General features: G+C 40.7%; 1 protein-coding gene across 2 annotated transcripts in view; it reads right to left on the reverse strand.

The window, feature by feature from the left end:
- Nucleotides 1-293: 293 nt before the first annotated feature.
- pipox (pipecolic acid oxidase) overlaps nucleotides 294-21,933 on the reverse strand; it is a 68,129-nt gene continuing 46,489 nt past the window's right edge. For both annotated transcript variants that reach the window (XM_031287047.2, XM_031287048.2), the window contains exons 6-8: nucleotides 20,354-20,503; nucleotides 16,842-16,917; nucleotides 294-1,359 (exon numbers count right to left, since the gene is read on the reverse strand). In XM_031287047.2, coding sequence (XP_031142907.1) covers nucleotides 1,229-1,359; nucleotides 16,842-16,917; nucleotides 20,354-20,503 — 357 coding nt within the window. In that variant the 3' untranslated portion in view covers nucleotides 294-1,228. The remainder of the gene's footprint in view (nucleotides 1,360-16,841; nucleotides 16,918-20,353; nucleotides 20,504-21,933) is intronic.

A 21,933-nucleotide genomic window follows, 5' to 3' on the forward strand; every position in this document is an offset into this window, starting at 1 on the left:
AGAGACGGAGCAGGGACCCCTTACTATATATTTTGTATAGAGATGAGTTGCATATTAAACTGGGTCTATAATAATGTGTAGGGTGGCCAAAAGCCTATACACATACCTTTTTTATGGTGCATACAATACTAAGCTATTAAAATAAAAATTGTTGGCATATTCATATTCATTCATATATATATATATATATATACACACACATACATACATACATACACATATACATACACACACACACACACACACACACACACACACACACACACACACACACACACACACACATTATATACATATACATTGTTTTAATGTTAAAATGGGGCACAGTGTATCCTTAAGCTTGTATCTATGGATGGCTACCTTACCTATAGGCCAGTAAACCTATCATCAATGTATGTTATATTTTTATAACATACATTTATTTTTATATATTTTACTTTTTTTTTTAAACCATCGAACAATAATTTGGTTCCCATTTGTTGGAATTGGTTCTTCAAAATGAACTAGTACAGATTATCTTTTAGGCCTGCTATTATTTTCCATGTCGCTGTTATTACAGGTGTCAAATCTATAAATGTTTGTAATCTGAAGTTGTAAGGGACTTCTGAAATTTAAAAAGTCCAGTGTTGACCATCAAATTGTGTAGAAAAGAAACTTTCAAACAAATGTCCACCTCAAATTGTTTAGCAACCATTTTAGTTTTTTCTGATCTCTGGATTAAACAAACGAGGTGTGTCACAGGAATAAGCTAAATTGGAAAGTGCTGGGAGATAGATTTTTTTATAAACTTTGAACAGAGCCAGGCCACTGTAGCCGTTTCCCCCGTGCTTCCAGTCTTAATGCTAAGCTAAGCTAATTGTCTCCTGGCTGTAGCTTCATATTCAGCATACAGACACTTCTGATCTCACCTCAGCAAGAAAGCACCTGGTTCCCAAAATGTTGAACTATTCATTAAAGAAACCAAATGAGATTACTGCAGAGAGCCAACTGTAACCTGGTTACGTACCTGCATGTGAACACACTGACTTTCATGTTGCATGAGTGCTACACAGCTGATTACACCATGTGGAACTGGAAACACACACTGACTACATCAAAAAAAGCAGCAGGCAAAACATACGGTCATTGCGTTCAACAGCCTAGGGCTAAAGGACCGTGACGATCTCAAATCATACAGTTACAATTACATAAGACAATCTGTTAATGCTCTGAGTACCCACTCCCAGATCTATAAAGCCGATTTGGTCTTTGCCTGGAAGCGTCTGATTCGGAAAGGTGAAAGGTCATAGGAGGGCACTTCTCCCAGGCTGAGTTCACACAGGAGCTTGCCAATGATTGGTCCAAACTTGAAGCCGTGACCTGGAAGAAGAGAATCAGAAAAGGCTTTAAGTTACACCTACGTGGAATTTGCCTGCGTGGAATGTTGCATACATACACAAACAAACATAATGAACATAAAGAAGATATAAACAATAAAAACAGAAGCAGAAACAAATACATACAAAATAGCTGTTAAGCATAAGAAAAGGAGGTGCAGAAGTGCAGAATTCATAACATATATAGTACAATGGGCAGATGTATAGTCCAGGATGAAGGTTGGTGCAAAGTGTAGTGACAAGGGATGGGGTCAATGTCAGTGAGGGACTGGAGCCTTGTACACCTGAGGCCCGTTTCAGAAAGCAGGTTTAGTAAAAAGTTTGTTAACCCTGAGATGAGGGAAACTCTGGGTTTTATGTTTCAGAAAGGGAGGTTAATAAAACCTGAGAGAGAGGGGTAACTCTAGCCCATTTCAGAAAGAAAGGTAACTTAACCTCAGAGTCAGTTACTACGGTAACTGAGTCTGTGAACCTAACCTGGTCGGGAACAGGTTTTCTTCACTATACCTCGAGTTTCTCTCAGTCTCCTCCCTCTGACACAGCGCTCTTTAATTTCCTCATTCATTCATTCATTCAGTCTGTATCAGGCGCATTTTAGCGCAGTTTGTTATCTGCATGAAGAAAAAAACAGGGTTGGTTTATTAACCATGTTAGGCAGACTATAAAACGTTTTTTTTTTCTCAAAACATGGCATTTCCTTTTGTTGGCGATCCCGTTGATGAAGAAGCTGTATTACTTCACAGGGAGTTAAACATATGTCGGGAGATGATATTGAGGCCCCGACTATAGAAGCATTTTCATTTCCAGATAACTACCTATTTGAGCTGTATCGTTTTTCTTCACAGTCCATCAGATATGTAGCCTACATAACCTTATCCGTCCTCATATCACTAATGTCACCCATCGTGGACATGCTCTACATCCCAGCAGATTATTTGTGTCGCATAACGTTTTTTTGCATACGGCAGTTTTCTTTACAACATTGGTGATGCGGAGCATATTAGTAAAACTGTATAGAAAAGTGCCGTCAGAAGAGTGTGACTCACTCTGAAACGTTTTTTAAACGTTTTGGTAGTGTTCACTGGGCACAAACCAGTAAGAGTCATTCAAAAGGAGTTCCACAGTATTGCAGATGAATGATGTAAACCCATTTCAAATAAAAGATTCCTCAGCCTCAGAATAGGCCTAGTACTTTTTCGCCCGCAGGATTGCACCTAAATTAAATAGATTATAGGTTCAATACCATTTCACCAGTAATATTATACTTATTAAATATGAAATTAATAAACTATATTGGAACTGACGCATTTACTCTAGTATCAATTTTCTCCAATGCAAATTCTCTCTCTTTTGCAGCAGCCGCTGTGTTGCTTTTTTAACGAAATATATGTTCAAACTCGCTGTATGTGCGCATGAGTATTTCCGCCGACCAGTTTGTTTGTGGTTGTTACCATGGTGAATCGTAGTATCGTGGCTCCATTCATGCTGCCTTTTTGTAGTGGTGGTGCACGTGCTTAACTCTGAGTGAACCTACTCTGAGTTGATTGAACCAACTCAAATCAGCTGTTCTGTAACCGAAAACTCAGAGTTTCTCATCTCAGAGTAAATCAACTCAGAGTTCAGGGTTAGACTCAGAGTTTGTTAAACCTCCTTCCTGAAATGGGCCCCAGGGGTACACCAAAGAGCTGGGACCCCTTCTACATATTGTATAAATTGAGTTGCGTATTACACTGGGCCTACAATAACGTGTAGGGTGGCCTGAAGCCTTTACACATACCTTTTTATGGTTCACACAATACTTAGCTACTATTTACATATTATTATCATAATGTTTTAATGTCAAACATACATGTGGAAGACACAGTGAATCCATTGGCTTAGCTGTATCCGTGGATGGCTACTGTAGTGGCTACCTTACCTCGTGCCTCGTGTGTCGTAAGCGTATCATCAATGTTGTTGTATTTTACAAATATGTTGGATTCATGTTTATGTATATTTTGAGACATCTATTCATTTTGGGGGGAAAAAACTTTTAACAATAATTTGGCGGCCCCCCTGCAGTGACTCTGAGGACCCCCCCAGGGGTGGCGGACCCCCTGTTGAAGATCACTGCTCTACAACGAAGCAGCCAGACTAACTGGATGATTTAAATACTGTAATTGACATGAGTTAATACTATATACAGTATAATAGTAGTTATTTATTTATATCATTATTTGGCTACAAAGATGGCTGTATGCACTATTTGTTAGACATTTTCACAATTGTCATTTTAATGTATGACACACTGTAGGTTTCAGGTTTGCTACATACACTTTTTATCCCTTCATACAGACTTTACAAAGATCCCTTAAACCGTGTCGGAGGAATCACCGCCCTAATGTGAGCAGATCCACGCCCTGCACCTGGTAGTTAGCCTATAAATAGCCTGCGTCTCTGGGCGTGTGTCTGCGCCAGGTGATGTGTTTGAGTCCCCACGTGAGTGAATACATAAAAGAAGAGTAAAGCTGTTGATATCGATGCCTGTCACTGAGCACCTATTCACTTTAGTGAACTGGGACCAAATGCTAAATTAAAGGGGATGTGTCCTTTCTCTGTGTAATGGCTTAATGTGCTCAAACCCAGGAGTGAGATGAGAGAGTGTGTATTTTCTAAATGCAGCAGTCTGACGCAATGTCCTTGTTGCTAAGGTCTGAGAGGTAAATTGTGAATGTCAACAGGGCTTGAGGAATGCAGCACATTGCCATCTGACAAAGGTCTCCGAGCTCCTGTGGATTCTGCCTGGCTTTGAAGTCATAAAAGCTTGGCTCTGACAGTTCTGGCCACGTGAATTTTCATCTCGACTGAGAAGGAGAATAGAAAACCTCAATAGATGGCCAAGCCCACAGGGTGACTTTGTAGCCATGGCAACCCCCCCAGTACTTGCTTTAAAGCACTTGTGTTGGGCTTTGATGACAATTGCACGTAGTGAAGGAGGGGGAGCAACACAACTGTATTAGGGAGAAGCCCTGTGAACCTCTCCAATACGGCTCTCTCACATTTGCGAATGTAGCGTTATCAGCGCCATAAAGCGCACGCTGTGATACTTCAGCTTACGTCGTATTTACCAAACCTGCAGTAATCAGCGCCTTTCTCCGCCCACTATACCGTAAATTGCGCTGTAGCAAAGCGTTAAGTACTTGTGCTATGATACGGCTGAGTGCAGACTGCGATATTCCTACTGCTGATGCTATGACTGTTTGAAATTATCCTGATGCCAATATTTGTAATGTAGTGAGGAGTTTAACAACTGCTGGAATGGAATGTGAACGCTGAGTCGGAGATTCAATGTCATCTTTGATTTCTTCCAGTAACTGTAATATTCCATGGCTGCTTAATCTGTAACACTTAATGATTTCGTGTTCACTCAACTGAAAACAGGCTTGTGCACAATTCAGAATTGAATTGAGAATAACTCCTAAATTCCAATTAAATTCTTGAATTTGAATTGATGTCAAAAACAGGATTTAGAATTACAATTCAAATTTCAATTAAAAGAAGCAGAATTGCAATTCAATAAAAATTCTAAGAAATTCATATACATAATTTCAGTGAAGTGCTTAACAATGAAGCTTTACAATATATGTCAGATATGACTGCATTACATATTCTATAAATTATATTAGTTTGAACTACTTGCTACAGAACTACAGAATGCTTTAATTTAACCAAGTATTTAAAATGGTTGCTAAACAATTTGAGGTGGACATTTGTTTGAAAGCTTCTTTTCTACACAATTTGATGGTCAACACTGGACTTTATAAGTTTCAGAAGTCCCTTACAACTTCAGATTACAAACATTTATAGATTTGACACCTGTAATAACAGCGACATGGAAAATAATAGCAGGCCTAAAAGGTCATCTGTAGTCATCTAGTTCATTTTGAAGAACCAATTCCAACAAGAACACCTGGAAACCACAGAGCCATATGCAAGCACTGCAGTGCTCCAGCTTGTGGCTCCATCAAGGCTACTTCAAATTTCAAAAGGCATCTACAAGTAAGTTAACAGACAGACTTATTTTGAAAACCATCTCTTGATGGTATTATGCTTCTGATATTTGATATCATCAGTGTTGGGGTCATTACTCAAGAATGTCTAATACACATTATTCACTTTAAAAAAACAAACATAATGCATTACCTTATTTGTTATTCTCTATGGATAGCAACTCATTACTCTACTCATTACATTACTGTAGCGCAACACAGCAAGAGCCTGGAATATAGCTCATAAAGGGCTTAAACACACCTTCAACTCACAACACAACAGTAACAGTAACATTAATGTGTTACATTACTCAGTTACAGCCAAATGTGATTATATTATGGCATTACTTAGTAAGGAGTTACCCCAACACTGGATATCATATGTGTTTAAAAGCATGCAAGCACACTTTTTACTTATTAGTTATTGTAAATCAAGAAAACAATTCTTGTCAATTGTGGAATTAATATATATAATATATATTTGTTATCTTAAAGAGTGATCTATATTTTGGAACAAAATGTATGCAGGGTTGAGGACTGACTAGTTACGTGTAATGAAATGATGTCATTAAATTACAAAATTAATGTAATTGTATTTAGTTGTATTACTGAGGTAAAATGTGTAATTCAATTAGAAGCTAATCAAATTAAAAGGAAATTGCTTTGCATTAATAAAGTAATCCAATGGGTAACTTATAACAGTAAGCAATTACATTTCCAAAGTAACCTTCCTAACACTGAATGTATGTGGGATTCAACACATTCTTTCTGTTGTGTGACTGTGTGGAATTGTTTTGAATTGCCATGAATTTAATTCCACTATATTCAAATTCATGAATTGAATGGAGGTCAATTCGGAAATTCGGAATTTTGCACAAGCCTGCTGAAAAAGTGTGATCCTTGTGGCAAAAATCCTTTCAGCCCGTCTCCTCGGCCTATGTCTTCGTCTTGCTCGGATTACTGCTGCCATTTCACCAGGAGGCATATACGAGGAAACCTGCTTGTGGCTAGTTTACACCTGCTTTTAAGAGGTGGAGAATTTTCACCGCAAAATAGAGGTGCACTGTCACGGGCGTTTTTTGTACATAATACATAATTAGGCACACTTTACGCTTCCCCTCCCATCTCTTTATGGGAAACTCCCACTTTCCCCTTGACCCTCCTGTGAATGCATATGCATGACACGGAAAAGCGCAATTTGCCATTTTCAGTTCCTGCGCTTTTACCTCAGTGCGGCCTGTTTGTACATATATCGCCATGCTTTTACGCGCACGTTGCGAAACAAATACGCCTAAAGTGGGTGCAAAAGCGTTAGTACATCTGGCCCTGAGTGTCTTTACTGCTGCTGGACAATGAGCACAAAGACTTCAGATCATCATTAACACTGACTAATAAACAGAATAAACTCTGGAGACATTATGATAAGAGCATAATGCAACATTCATGTCATCTGAAAGTTATCGTAATTACCAGTTTCCGACTTAAATGGTGGTCGTCATCATCCTTACTAGCTACTATAATTGCCACTGTTCATCATACCAACTGCTATAATTATGAATTATATTTATCCATATCTATATATCTGTATCAGTGTCTCTGTCTCAATCCAAGTCATAATTACACTGGAAAACTTGGAGCTTAATAATGCAGAAGTACTTTTAAATGAAAAAGCTAACGAACATGGATGCCTAACCCCAGGGGGTGGAAGTAACAAATTAAATTTTTGTGTACTTTTTTAAGTACTTTTTTTGTTTCAAGTATTATACTTCACTACATTTCAAGTCACAGCTGTTACTGAGAAATGTAAATGTTATAGTGTTTTAAGAAACGCAGGCCCCTTGTTTACTCGTATGCTTCTTGGATACTCATCAGTGGATGTTACAGCTAGTGTTATACACACGGCCACCTGCTTTACTGCAGGGGAATGTAGCAAAAACATGAAACTAGTAACTAAAGCTGTCAGATTAATGTAGCGGAGTAAAAAGTACAATATTTCTCTCCGAAATGTAGCGGAGTAGAAGTAGAAAGTAGCATGAAAAGAAAAGACTCAAGTGAAGTACCTCAACATTTGTACTTAAGTACAGTACTCTGTGAGTAAATGTACTTAGTTACATTCTACCACTACTGGTGAGTCCTTATGCTCCACATCCTTTTTTTTTCTCCACTTTTTGGATTGCGAAAAAGTGGAAAAAGGTTTATTCTCTCCTTCTTTCATACCACATGCACAAGCAAAGTAGCACATTCACCCAACAGCACACATAGCCATAGCAGCAGTGCATGCTGCACCATCCATTGAACAAAATAGCCTTACTTTGTTCATAATGCACTTGTGCATATGGTGTGAAAGCAGGGCGGTGCAAAGATTCTTTAGCTTCACTGCTCGTAAGGCTGTAAGAATAGCAAAATCATTAGTATATAATTCATTTGACCAAGAGTTTTGTATTATGGGTCTTTAGATTTCACAGTTCCACTGAAAGCAGGAAATTGTGAGCAGGATATTAATTACAGATATAATTAGTAAAGGACATGACTGCATGAAGAGATTGAAAAGTGTCAGGAGACAATGGAAGTAACTGTAGGAGAGGAGAGGTGGAGCCATGTTAATTAGAGAAGAACACGAGTGGAGACCCAGAGAACAGGTGCTTTCACATTTCACAATGGACGAGACATCTCATTAAAAGTTAAGGATCTATGTCCTTGAATGCATTGGTGTATCCAGCTGGACTGGAGCTCTGAACACTCACTGTGTGAACACATGCGCATATCTTCTTTCTTTTCATGGGGCATTTCCACCTTTTAATGGATAGGACAGCTCAGATATGAAAGCGGAGAGAGAAGGGAAGACAGGAAACCGTCACAGGTCAGGCTCAAGCCCTGGACCTACTCCACCGAGTAATAAACCTCTATATATGTTGGCCTGCTCTACCAACTGAGCTAACCAGCCACATGTACATATCTTTGTATACTGTGTTTAATTGCTAACGTTTTTCAGTTAATAAAATGATTTGCATTTGTCTTGACGTAACTTCCATCAACACTGAAAGCTTGCTAGTAACTGTTGATGGTGGAGGACACTTAAAAAATAGGAAAAGGAAAAAAATTAAAAAACATTTCAAAACTAGGAAAAATTTGCCCTAAAAGACACTGGATGCCGCAGCTAGTTCTGTCCTCTGATTGGCTGAGGCATGGCTGGTGGCCATTTATCATGTGAACTATATAGGTGGCTGCTTAGGGCCCAGTGACCACCAGGGGCCTCATAAACAAGCCAATTACAAATGTGACATCCTCTTTTTTCTATGTTCCATTAAAGGTTCAGTTTACTGTAAACAGATACTGTTTAAGGAACAGCCTGACGTTGCCATCTTACCCAGAGTTAGATGAGATGATAATATCAGTTTCATCTCTCTGCAGTTAGTACAGAGGTCAGGAACAGCTTTGGTCTAGCTAAGCAAAATATGACTTCCAGTGACTTTTTATTGTGACGTGTTTATCACTTCTTAAATCAGCAAGGTTCACACGTAATCCAGAGCTCAAACCTGACAACCCCATGAGGAGACAGGAACTTTGAGATGATACATTCAGTCAATATATCCAGCAGCTGTTGGAACTGCTTCTGAAACATAAATGCCTTGGATTTTACATTTCTGTTCTGGCAAAAGGAGTTGTTGGAAGGTGGATTTTGCAGTGTCCTGCCTTTGGCCTTTGTGCAAATATAGATAATCCTGTCCTGTGAATATCTCTGTAATGAATACATGATGAAACTGATATCTCACTTGACGCTGATTTGGTAACGTGTCAGATGGTTTGTTACACAGAACCATCTGAGAAGCCATCACTTGTTGGAAAAGGGCAGGCACTCAGTGTTGTTCTTTGCTCTTCTTTAAATGAAGAAATACTCTCCACGTCTGATAGAACTGATGCTAATGCATCTATGCTAACCTCTTTAGGAGCCATCATTGTTGTTTTGAACGAACAGTCGCCCAGCACACACGCCTAAACCACACTCGTAACTCTCAGTACGCTGATTGGTCCAGTCGATTCTAGTCTGGACACAAACACATTACTTGAAGGCTAGTCTTGCATTGTCAGACCTTCCTCCACAGCGCTGCGGAGGAGGGACTGACTAGTCCACACAGAATTCTGGGATAGGACAAAAACATGAGCTGTCTTTGTTTGAATGCCTTGCATTTAAATGTAAGCAACCTCTCTCCACGACGATACTTCTTATCTACCGGCCACCCAAACCAAACTCATCTTTCATCCCAGAGATGTCCAACCTTCTCTCAACCTTCTGTACAATGTCTGCCAATATCATCGTACTTGGAGATATGAATATTCATGTCAACTCCTCCACCTGCCGTTTCGCAGCAGAATTCCTCCAATTACTCGACTGTTTTAATCTGACACAACTTGTTGATGCCACCACTCAGACCACTTATCAAAAAACCCACCCTTGATCCAGATGAATTTGCAAATTACAGGCCTATTTCCAATCTCCCATTCCTCTCCAAAGTACTGGAAAAAGTTGTTGCCGCGCACCTCCAGGATCATCTCAAACATAACCTTTTCGAAAAATTCCAGTCTGGTTTCCGCTCTGCCCACAGTTCTTGTTGGCACCTCACATCAAATCCAGTCTTCCTCCATAACCGGTACTATCTCTGGTCATGACATTCCCCTCTCCACAACTGTCACCAATCTTGGTGTAAGATTTGACCCACAACTCACCTTCGAAGCCCATATCAAAAACCTCTGCAAGATTTCTTTCTACCATCTCAGAAATATTGCAAAACTCCACATTCACCTTAGCAGATGCTGAAAAACTGGTCCACGCCTTTGTCTCCTCCAGACTGGATTACTGTAACGCACTTCTCATCAGGATCCCTAACAAAAGCCTGCAGAAACTGCAGTCTGTTCAGAATAGTGCTGCAAGAATTCTGATGAGAGTGCGAAAATACGACCACATTACACCCATTCTCCATTCACTTCACTGGCTTCCCGTTTCTGCCAAGATTGAATATAAGGTCTCCCTTCTTCCCTTCTCTATGGAAATGCCCCCCCCCCCCCCGCCTACCTGAAAGAACTACTCACCCCTCTAACTACAACTCGATCCCTCCGTTCAACAAACTCAAACCGCCTCCTTCTCCCCAAGACTAAGCTCAGCACCATGGGTCAAGGGTGATCATGGGCTGATTCTGTTCTGCTGCTCCTCGGATTTGGAATGCCCTCCCCGACCATTTGAGGGCACTTCAAACTACTGAGACTTTTAAAAAAGGACTAAAAACATTTCTTTTTAGCAGAACTTATGAGTTTTAATTAACCCTGTAAGTCGTTGCACTGTCTATTTGTATTTTATATTGATGTTCTTACCATGTTTTTATGATTTTAACTGTAGCACTTTGAGATTTGCTCCAAACGTAAAGTGCATTACAAAAAATATCTATTATTATATTATTTTTAAAAACGTGCTCTGCTTTTTTGGCATTTCTTTAAACCAATCACAATCGTCTTAGGTTGTGCTAAGCGCCAGACAGAGCCACAGTGCCACTGCAAAATAGCCTGTTTTGGTGGAACATGTGTACGTTCAAAAGTTGTTTTAGTCGTGCGACAGAAAACTCAGATTGGACAGATAGTCTAGCTAGCTGTCTTGATTTACCCTGCAGAGATCTGAGGAGCAGTTAACCATAGTCCTCATGATTTATGAGTTTAGAATGGCCACACAAATAAAAGAGAAAGGTGACGGACATCCGGCCTTAAAAGATGTCCGGCGGAATTTCCGGCGGCACCTGAACAATCCCAGAAAAGAAAAGTTGTCGATATAGACTACTTTAAGGCTGACAAGATGGATTTTTGTGTGATACATCGTGATCTGGTGCAAGATAACTGATTTGGACGCTCGCCACCACAATCAGCGGTTGGAGCTGTACCAGTGGCTGTGGCACACAGCTCATGGAGGTTTACTTTAAAACCCTTAGTGCCTGATTGCCACAATTTACGTCAATAATTGTACTCCTTCTTTAAGTCATAACTCAAATTTGAACACACATAATTAATTCAGTGCGACCTTTACTGAATCTGAGGATTTCCGAGGTTGATATTATACACTAACCAATCGATCGCAAATAAATGTCCATAAATACGCCTAGAAATCATAGAAAAAAAGACACTCCTTTTAACTCCAGAGAAGTTTTCTTCAGTATCATAGTTATCCAGTGAAGTTGTCTGTACACCCACAAACAGGAACTGCTAATGGCTAATTCAGCATACTTTTATTTTTTTAAATACATTTTTTTTTAGCAACATTTATCATTCAGACATACATTACAGATTCCACAATATGTGCCAGGTAATATTGGATGGTGCACAGAACAGAGAAACACAAAAGGAACAAGAACAAAAACCCTCTCCCACCCCCCACCCTTTGCGGTCTCGAGGAAAACAAAACAAAAACAAACAGAAATCACACCTTGCCTAATCACTCTCCTCTAGTTCTTGCAGGTCATTAGGTCTGCTATTTGTGCTGCTGTGCTTTTCCATAGGCTGATAGTTGATGATTTGGCTTTGTTAATCCTTACTGTAGAGAGCTCAAGCATCAAGCAGCAAGTGATGCATGTATGATGATGCCCAAATATGTAATTTTGCTTTGAGTTGGTATTGTTCCACTAATAGCTGATGTCACATGCCTGTTGTTCAACAAAAGAAGATTAGATTTATCCCAATTGATTTTATAGCCAGAGATTGAGCCAAATTCGTTGAAGATCTTAAAGTGCCCATATTATGAAAAAATCACTTTTTCTGGGTTTTGGGGTGTTATTTTGTGTCTCTGGTGCTTCCACACACATACAAACTTTGAAAAAAACTCATCCATGCTGTTTTGAGTGAGATACGGGTTTCTGAATGTGTCCTGCCTTCAGTCTCCGGGTGAGCTGTTCAAAATCTGCACGGCTTTCTACATCACTAGCCGAAACGAAAGCTGGATCGTGAAAGTGCCACAGTCCGGTTGCATCGGATCACATACCGTAATTTCCTGCATCTCAGGCTCTGCCCCGATGTGTTGCGGCGAGGCATTCATTTCCGTTAGCACTCTCTTCACTGCATTGTAGCTCACTGATTCAAGCACACTTTGTTGCTTTTCCAAGATTTCCAATGTTCGAGACTGCGCTAGCATCAGTTGCTATGTTAGCCACCGCTCTGTTAGCCGCTGCTATGCTAGCAAATTTCTCTGTCCGAGTAGATAGTTTAGACAACAACGAGACCTGCTTTTTCGCGCTTTCAGGTGTTTCACTGAGTCACTGTGATAACAGATAAAACGATTTGGCGTTGAAGAAAAAGGAATAGACCTGGTTTTTCAATGACATGCCGAGGTGGGTAGGGAGCTCTAGTTTTCTGCGTCCATCGCGGTTGCTGGTCATGTGACCTTCCTTCAGCATACTTTTATGATGCACGTTTGCCAACATTCCTCCTGTCAATGAAAGGCCATAAAAGACCAAAAAAATAATGTTTGTTGCTTTTGATTACTGAATTTAGTTGGTGTTTAATTTAAGGTTTTGCCATGGCTTTACTGGACTCACTTTAGGATTGGTACGCATATGCTAATGCCTCTTATGCGAAACATAAGATTATGGAATCCTTAGACTGATTTTGTTCCTCAGGCCACAGTGGTCACAAAGATGTACCTGTGTCTGGGCCACACACACACACACACACACACACACACACACACACACACACACACACACACACACACACACACCTCGGTGCTGCTCACTGAGCACGGCCACTTGGCTCTGTGCTCCTCTTGGGTGAGGAGAGAACAAGTGATGCTGATTCATTTGGCTGCTGCTGCTTCTGTGCTGGCACTCATCAGCACACATCTGCTGTACAAGGTGCCGGATGCACTAATTTATGCTCTTTAACTTGTTGAGCTGTTGACATTTTTTATTTAGACACTGACAATTCTGACAGTGTTGTTTTGAAAGGGCGGATGACATGCAGCAAAGGGCCGCAGGTCGGACTCGAACCCGGCCGCTGCAGTAAGGACTGAGCCTTAGTACATGGGGCGCACTCTCAACCAGGTGAGCTACCAGGACGACCCAAAGCATTTAGCCTTTAATAAATGATTGAAAAGATTAGTGCGTCATACAGTTCACGTGTCAATAGTTCTTGAGCAGATCTGAACACAGAGTGTTTCTCTCACGTCCACTGTATGATTGCTCCTTGGGGCCGGCTCTGCTGCTGACCATGTGCTTCACGTGTCCTGTGTGTTTTTATGTTTTGTTCAAAGTAAACATCAGTATTTACTCAGAGCTGCTTGCTTTCCTTAAAATACAAAACTGAAATGAAATTTCCCTGAAATGGGGAAATGTAGGTATTTTCAACCTGGACCCTAATTTCCCATGTTTTTGTGTCTAAGTGACTAATGGAAACATTTTTTTGAAATTGGTCCAGTATTAAGCGAGAGTCCTGCAGCAGACAGCTGTAAAATGGGCTGCAATGTAATCCCATGGGCAGTGCCTGAATTGGCCCAAAAAGGTGCCAGTACTCTAATTCAGCAGTTGCATGACATGATCATTGCATGTGTCATGGCTATATTTATATTTAAACGCATATCTTGGTAATATATCACTTCAAATGTATTTTTCATTTCATTACACAAGCAGCATTTTCACTAGCAACTATTTTGTGAGAAATTACACTTCATTTGATTAAAGTTAAATGTGGTGTGATCAGGGGCGGGGCCTAAAAGGGGGGCACAGGGTAGCACCGCCCCCCCCTGAAAAATGATTACCCCCCCAATCCACTGGGCTAGAGTGCTGTCAATCTGACAATTGTGATTTCCATTGGATCACAGTACTGTCACTTGGCTGCCTATTCTGCCAATCTTCCCAGCCCTTGTCACATGACCAATTAATGTTTCCATGACGACTATCCAAAATTGTGATACAATGGAACCAGCACTGGAATTGCTTTTAAAAAAAATGGCAGACTGAGCCTGAAGAAAATGTGTATTGTGTTTGGATATACAATTTGTTTAAAATGAAAATAACTGAAACTTATGACTGTGATGTTTTATTTAGCAGAATCACATTATGTTCTATCCTATCCAATATTTCTTATATTTCTAAGCAGATTTTCTATGCTGTAGTCTGATAAAATGCCCCCCTCCCGTGGGCCCCCCCTGACTGATTATTGGTCCCACCTGTGCCACCCCACTTATGATGTGATGAAAATATTCAGCTGTGATAAGGTGTAAAGCTCCTTTTGTATAAAAACATGCAACTGATTAAGACGCAGACATTAAAAGAGCTTCTTATTACATAAGTGTTGCAGGGGTGGAGAAGATTAATTGAAAGTGGTTTGGAGCGAGTGCCCGCATGCTGCTCCAGTGGAGTCAGCAGCTGGCATGCGCCCCAGAGATGAGAAGCAGAGCGCACAGAGGGAAATACTGTTGTCCTGCTGTGCACGCTCTCAACGTCTTTTACAATCCTCTTGTCAAAGTGTTTTTCTGCCACAGACGCACCCGGCTCCGCTTCACCCTCCATATAAGAGCCGTGGCTTGTGGTCTAGTGTGCAGGATTTGGTGATCATTAAAGTTGGGCATCGGTTTGATTTTAACAATTCTGATTTCAATTCAATTTAATTTCAATTCAATTTTATTTATAGTATCAAATCATAACAAGAGTTATCTCAGGACACTTTACAGATAGAGTAGGTCTAGACCACACTCAATTTACATCTACATGCTAATTTACAAAGACCCAACAATTCCAGTAATTCTCCCAAGAGCAAGCATTTAGCAGCGAGGAAAACTCCCTTTTAGGAGGAAACCTCGGACAGACCCAGGCTCTTGGTAGATGGTGTCTGACGGTGCCGGTTGGGGGTGTGATGAACAGTGGCAATAATAGTCACAATAAAGATAATGGAACAGTGACTAGAAATAGTAATTGTAGTAGTTCATGGCATAGCAGTGCACTGCAGGGCATTACAGGATATGGCATGGCACAGCTGAGCATAACTGTAGGGCACTGCAAGGCGTCACAGGATGTAGCATGGCACAGCAGAGCATAGCTGATTCTTCCATTCGATTCCGGTTCTTATTGATTCCGATTCTTTGAGGGGTGAAGTTAAAACGGGTCAAGTGCTTATTTCACAGATAAGAGGGACATTTTATTTTGATTGTTTTACCGGGCTTTTTCAACTTAAAGTAAAGCCCCACTAGAGCGTTGCTTACTGCTCCATGGCTGCAACACAACAAGCACCTGGAAATACGGTGGCCAATAGGGAAACCAAAAATTGCGCGTGTTAAAGGTGCAATATGTAATACTGACAGCTAGTGTTTAAAATAGTTACTGCAGTACAAATTCAAAATACTCGAGAGAGTCGTTTCCCCCGCCCCCTCCTCGAAGTTTATGGAGGTTGCCAGGCTGAGACCGCAGCATCCATAGTCTCGCTTTGCCAGACCCTCCTCCAAAGCACGCTGAAGGAGCATCCACAACAACGTTGCTAGACGCTTGTCTCACATAGCCAGACATTACTTCACAGCACAGCGGAGTAGCTAACGTTAGATGCTGGCTATATTGACAGTCATTGAAGCCCGTGCTCACGCGGAGCTCTGTACCCAACTGACAGACAAACTTTTTCGGCTTAGAATGACGGTAGGAACCGCTAAAACACAACAACCTCGCCGTCCTCTCAACCCGATGGACAGACACACTTCCTAGGCTTAGAATTACAGTAGGAACCGCTAAAATGAACACTACCTTGCCGTCCTCTCCACCCAACTGAACACACTTTATTGGCTTAGAATTACGGCAACAATTGCTAAACATACTGCAAACTCAAAATCTTCCCGATTTACAGCCTTGGCTTAAAATAACTCCCCATTGTCGGCTACACAGGCTACACGTTGTAAACAGCCGTGGCCCGCTTGCCTGGTCCTATATATCCATATCCTTCTTAGGGCTGTATCTTAGGGCTGCGTTTCCCCAAAAGTTAAATCCGTCTCAACTTTATTACAGTATTGAATGAAAAACAAAAGAAAAAACGAATATTTGAATCCCAAAATTGACAATCAAACACCTACCCAACAAATCAATATCTGTATAGTCGGATATTAGGATTCAGCCCTACTTCTTACCAGTAAATATATGTTTTCCAACGATTTCAGACAAAAAACATAAAGTGTTTGACGCTCAAAAGGTTTTTGGGGGAGGACTCCCAGACCCCCCGGTTATAATGTGTCCACCCTAATGTTGAAACAAAACCTACGACCTTGCTTGATTCCCATACTGACAAAGATAAGTTCTTTTGCTATGTTAAAAGTGGGATACCGGTAATCAATCCTAACAGACATATGGCCTGTCAAAGACGATCCCTTGCATAGCTTTCATAGATTTCTGTCATTTAGTTGGAGATGTTTTTTATGTGTATTGTGCTGTACCTGAGAATCCTGCTCCAAACACAATGTTGCTGTAGACAGGGTGGCAGTCCAGCACAAAATGATGGTCAGGCGTTAGCTGCAAAAACAACAAAACATGAAGAGATAAAAAAAAAAAAGTCCAAAATAAAAATGAGTTGGTCCAGATTATAGCAGAAACCGATTCACCAAGCTGCCAGTTTGGGGTCTTGGAACCTGTTGGTGTTAAAAGTATGAACTGCAGGGTTTTTCCTGCATAGAAACATTTTTGGCGCCCCCAAAAAGAGGTTTTAGCCAACACCAAAGGAAAATCAACAGCACCAAAATGACAGGAATTGAGAATAAAAATAGCAATTTAAATCCTATCTAAATTTGTTTAAGAGCAATTTAACAAACAGTTAAACAAGCAGAACATAAACTTGAATATGAGTGCTAATCTCAGTTTTATCTCCAGAGTCAGACTGTACCGGACTCTCCCGCTGATTCATTTAAATATTAATATTATATTTTTTAAACAGCTGTGTTAATTGGGGGTTTATTTACTTAAGCATAATATACATTTTTGTATATCAAAATGTCAGAAATAGCAGGAAAATGCATAGATTTCTGTCAAATTAGGTAACACAGACTCATTGCCTTTACTGTACGTGGACTGATCATACTTAGTAGGTACTGCATACTGCAGTCGTCTGCAGTGTGTAGTAGGTGATTTCGAAAATGGACCTTGTTTCTCTCACTATGACTCTAGAGTCGCTACTCGCTCCGAAGCTAATCGCCGTCACTCTCTCACTCGCTCTACCATACACTCCCCCCACACACACATGCCGGCCCTGCTATTCTCTTAAAGAGATCGACGCACACACCAACACACAAATATAACTTCAGGCCACTTGCGTAGGCTACGGAGAAAGCTATGCGTGGAGCCTCCGCAGAACCATAAATTTGACTTAGAAGCGCAGAGCTGAGATGGAATCTCACAGACTCTGACTCTTTAGCCCAATGCTCTTGTCTGATAAAAGCAATGCAGATTGTGGACATTTAGTCAATAGTGCTGCAGCCTTCTTTCTCCTGCCCCATCATTCCACTATATGGAGACATGAATAGTGAACTGAGCAAGTGCAGATTGTCCTCAAAACACATTTGACAAGGACAGACATGCTCCCTCTCTACTCCTGTCAAAGTATTTGTGGAAAATGTGTTAACTGGATGAAAGAGTCCATTGTAGAATACATAATGCCCCCTGACAAAAGGCAACATTTTACCGAAACGTTAGAGAGAGACATGTCATTTAACTGTCTGTCATCAGTGGTAATGGAACAAAACACTTGCTGTTAAGTGAGAAAAGAGCGTGACTGTCAGGATATTCAGGGGCATTGGACAAGGTCACAGAAATGTTTTTCCTTTAGCTTCAGTTTGTGATCATTGTGGTGAAAGCTGTCTCACTGTGTTGCCAGAGGGCAGAGGCAACACACACACACACACACACACACACACACACACACACACACACACACACACACACACACAGCCTAAACAGAATCTATTACCTAAGAATGGCATTCAAGTAATATTCAGCATCATTAACTACAGCCAAGGTGTACACTTCATATTAACAGTTTAAAGTTTAATAATAAACTCAAACACATTATTGCGCAACTATTTTATATTAATGGATGTCCGTTTCATTCAAGCCATTGCCAAATGAGTTAATACAAAGCTATTTAGCTCCACAAAACTCTCTCTGCGTTTCTCAGTATGGCTAGGTTCAGAAGATTGTGTCGTCCGGCGACATTCGCACGCAGAAACTCAAGTGAAGATAATGACCTCTTCTGAAGAGTCCATGTTTTCTTAATCCTCCGTGTCCTCCTTGGCTACTAGCAACTGTGTGGAGGAGGGGTGGGGGTGGTGCGCGATCACGGAAGGCTTGTATCATGTGGATGCGCTGATGTTGTTGTCATTACCTAGAATTCCTCATGGGGGAGACAGAAACTACTCACTATAGCTGTAACGGTGTTGTTGATGATGCAGTCCTGTTACTGGCTGCTGACATCCATTCATCCATTCCAAAAGGACCGTGTTAGGGATTTTTGCACATTAAATGTCATGGCAATCTGGTCATTTTGCACAACAGGTAAAGGTTAAGGGGTGACTAAAATTCCCTTCAGGGGACCATTGATATCCACAGCAAATTTCAAGAGTTTTTTAGGGCTGTCAATCAAATAAAATATTTAGTCGCGATTAATCACATGATTGTCCATAGTCAACTCGCGATAAATTGCAAATTAATCACACATTTTTTGTCTGTTCTAAATGTACAAACTTAACACTTAAAGCTTCTTACAAAGCCTCTGAACAGCCACACGTGTTATCAGTTATTCCGGCTGATTATACTCTGCTCAGGTTGAAGGTGGGCCAGAGCTTTGATGGGAACTTATTACGTCAAAAATTCTTTCTACCAATAAGAATGATAAAGCTGTCATTTGTCCCGCCCTCACAGGTTAAACAATGCTAACAGGAGACTCAGGAAGATGTCAATCAATCAGTCTAGACACCCCCACACAATCCTGGGAAGAGGTCCAATCAGCCTGAATAACTGATAACACCTGTATGGGTGTTCAGGGTCTTTACAGTCTCTATCCACTACACTGCACTTGAAGACGGGAGAAGAGTTTTCATTCAACCTAAATTATGACTGGTGTGTTAACTGCATGCCAAATTAATCAGAGCACACAAGGATATATGGCCGGTTGCTGACAAGAATTAAAAGGCTATTTTTTAAACGGAGTCCGACCATAGACTGTATATAAAGAGAGTCCGACTCAGTCAGTCCACATAAAAACACACCAGGGCTACATTCACTTCCAGCTAACTTCACGGAGAACAATGAGCGCAGAACAGCATCACTGATCTGTTTATACTGAATATTCTCTGTCTAACTGGATCTGCAGCACGTTACCGTGGCGATGACTACCGAGCTTGTTTGTAGCCGCTAGGCTAACAACGTGATCTTCCAGACCTCCAGACTATTAGTTTTGGTTAGCTTATCGTATTATTTGTAAATAAAAACTCTTTTACTTAAAAACGTATCCTCAAAGTGTACTTTTAATATGTTGCTGATGGACTCGCTCATGGACACAGACACATTTTAACATCGAACCATAAATTACTTTTGCTATATAACATTACATATCCAAGATCAGAAAGGAGCTGGATGAAGACAAAATCTTATTTTCCCAGCCCCTTTTCTTAGATAATACAACAAACAGAAATACTGTAGATAGACTGTCAGTTAACAGTTGATTTTGCATAGAAAAGAGAGAGAGAAAACCAAAAAACGAAAAGAAAGAAAAGAAAATAATAATAATAAATAATAAATGGACTGCATTTATAGTGCACGTTACTAATCTTAACGACTACTCAAAGTGCTCTTACATATTACAGGCACCATTCACACACATTCATAAACTGTGGCCTAGGCAGCCATATAAGATACCCTTCAGGGTTTGAACCATAATAATAATAATAATAATACTGACCGTATACATGCAGCTCTCCACCACAGCGGGTTCTGGGATCAGGCCAGGTAAACAGCGGCCGATGTAGCGCTGGAGGATGTCAATGTCAGACCGGTCTGTCTGCCTGTCCCTCTGGTCTGGGTCTGTCTCAGCGCCTGCATGGTAGCATATCTGCACACGGAGTCAGACATCATCAATATTATCTCTATATGAAACACTAAAAGCTTGGCAACCCTGCATACTTTAACACTTGTGTTGTTCAAAGTTGTTTTTAAATGTTGTTGTGGGTTCATATCATAGTGGGGGGTCTGGGTGTCCTCCCCGAGGAAAATCTTGAGTGTCAAAGACTTCATTTCCTGCATTCTGACACACTTTTATGCACAAATTTACGGTGGAAATACCTTTATTTAGCCTATGCGAAGAAAAAAAACACTGATGACAATTAAAAATATATCAACATTAAGTATGTTGTTGTTACGTGCCAATGCACATTTTTAAGTGGGCATAGGTAGGGCTGAAACGATTCTTCGAGTAACTTGAATAATTTGATTATTAAAAAACCTCGATGCAAAATGATTTGCCTCGAAGCTTCATTTAATCAATGTTACCAATGTTGTATCGCTGACGGTGTTTCTGCGCGGATGATTATTACTGTCGCACACCGGGCTGACGCTGCTGGCGACATGCCATGAAGACGGCGCAGATTACAAAATAAAGAAAGAGCGTGAATAGTGAGGGTCTAAGAGAAGAGGCAGGCTGGAGAAAATGACAGAAAGTGTCCAAAGTTTGGAATCAGTTCAAACGTAATTAAAACGAAAACTGCAAAATCAAACTATCTTACCACAATAATAGCATGATGTCAGCGATTCAGCATCTCAACAGAAAACATTGAGTCTAACTTAATCATCCATTCCACGAAGCGGACCCCGGCAAAAGTAAATCACAGAGTCGTTTGGACTATGAAACTACACCAAACACAACAACTACCAAAAACAAAGACAAGAAAATACATAGTAAAGTATTTCTTATCCGATTACACAATTAATCGATGGAATAATCGGTAGAATACTCGTTTACTAAAATAATCGATAGCTGCAGCCCTAGTATGTGGAAATCCTGGAGCTTTCTTAGTGGGTATTCTGCGTATACCTGTGTATCATGTAGGATACACCACTGGCTACAGTACATAGTCCCACCAATGATGCATCCTCCCCAATACATAATGTCCACTTGCAAAGCTTCTTCAAAACTTGTGCGGGGAGTAGCAAGAACACAAATCAATACATGCAGAATAGAGGTGTGACGAGATCTCGTCGTGGTAAAAAGTGTCTCGTGATCTCAGTACATAAGTGCAGAGCAGCAGCCTCGAAATTTGTATAGAAGATCCCCCGCCCGTTCTCCAAAGTTGACTCAGTGTTTACTTTTGCAAAGCGATAGAAGAAAAAAGCTACCTCTAAAACCCAGCGTTAGAACGTTAGACAGTACCGCTACTCTCCCTCTCTCCCAGTCTCTCTCTCTCTCTCTCTTGGCCGAGACACACGCTCGATGGTGTTTTAAGCCCCCAACGTCAGCTTCAAGGCAGCACTGCGACTGTCGACTTC

Source organism: Sander lucioperca, chromosome 5, assembly GCF_008315115.2.
Source record: "Sander lucioperca isolate FBNREF2018 chromosome 5, SLUC_FBN_1.2, whole genome shotgun sequence".
Taxonomy (NCBI): Eukaryota; Metazoa; Chordata; class Actinopteri; order Perciformes; family Percidae; genus Sander; species Sander lucioperca.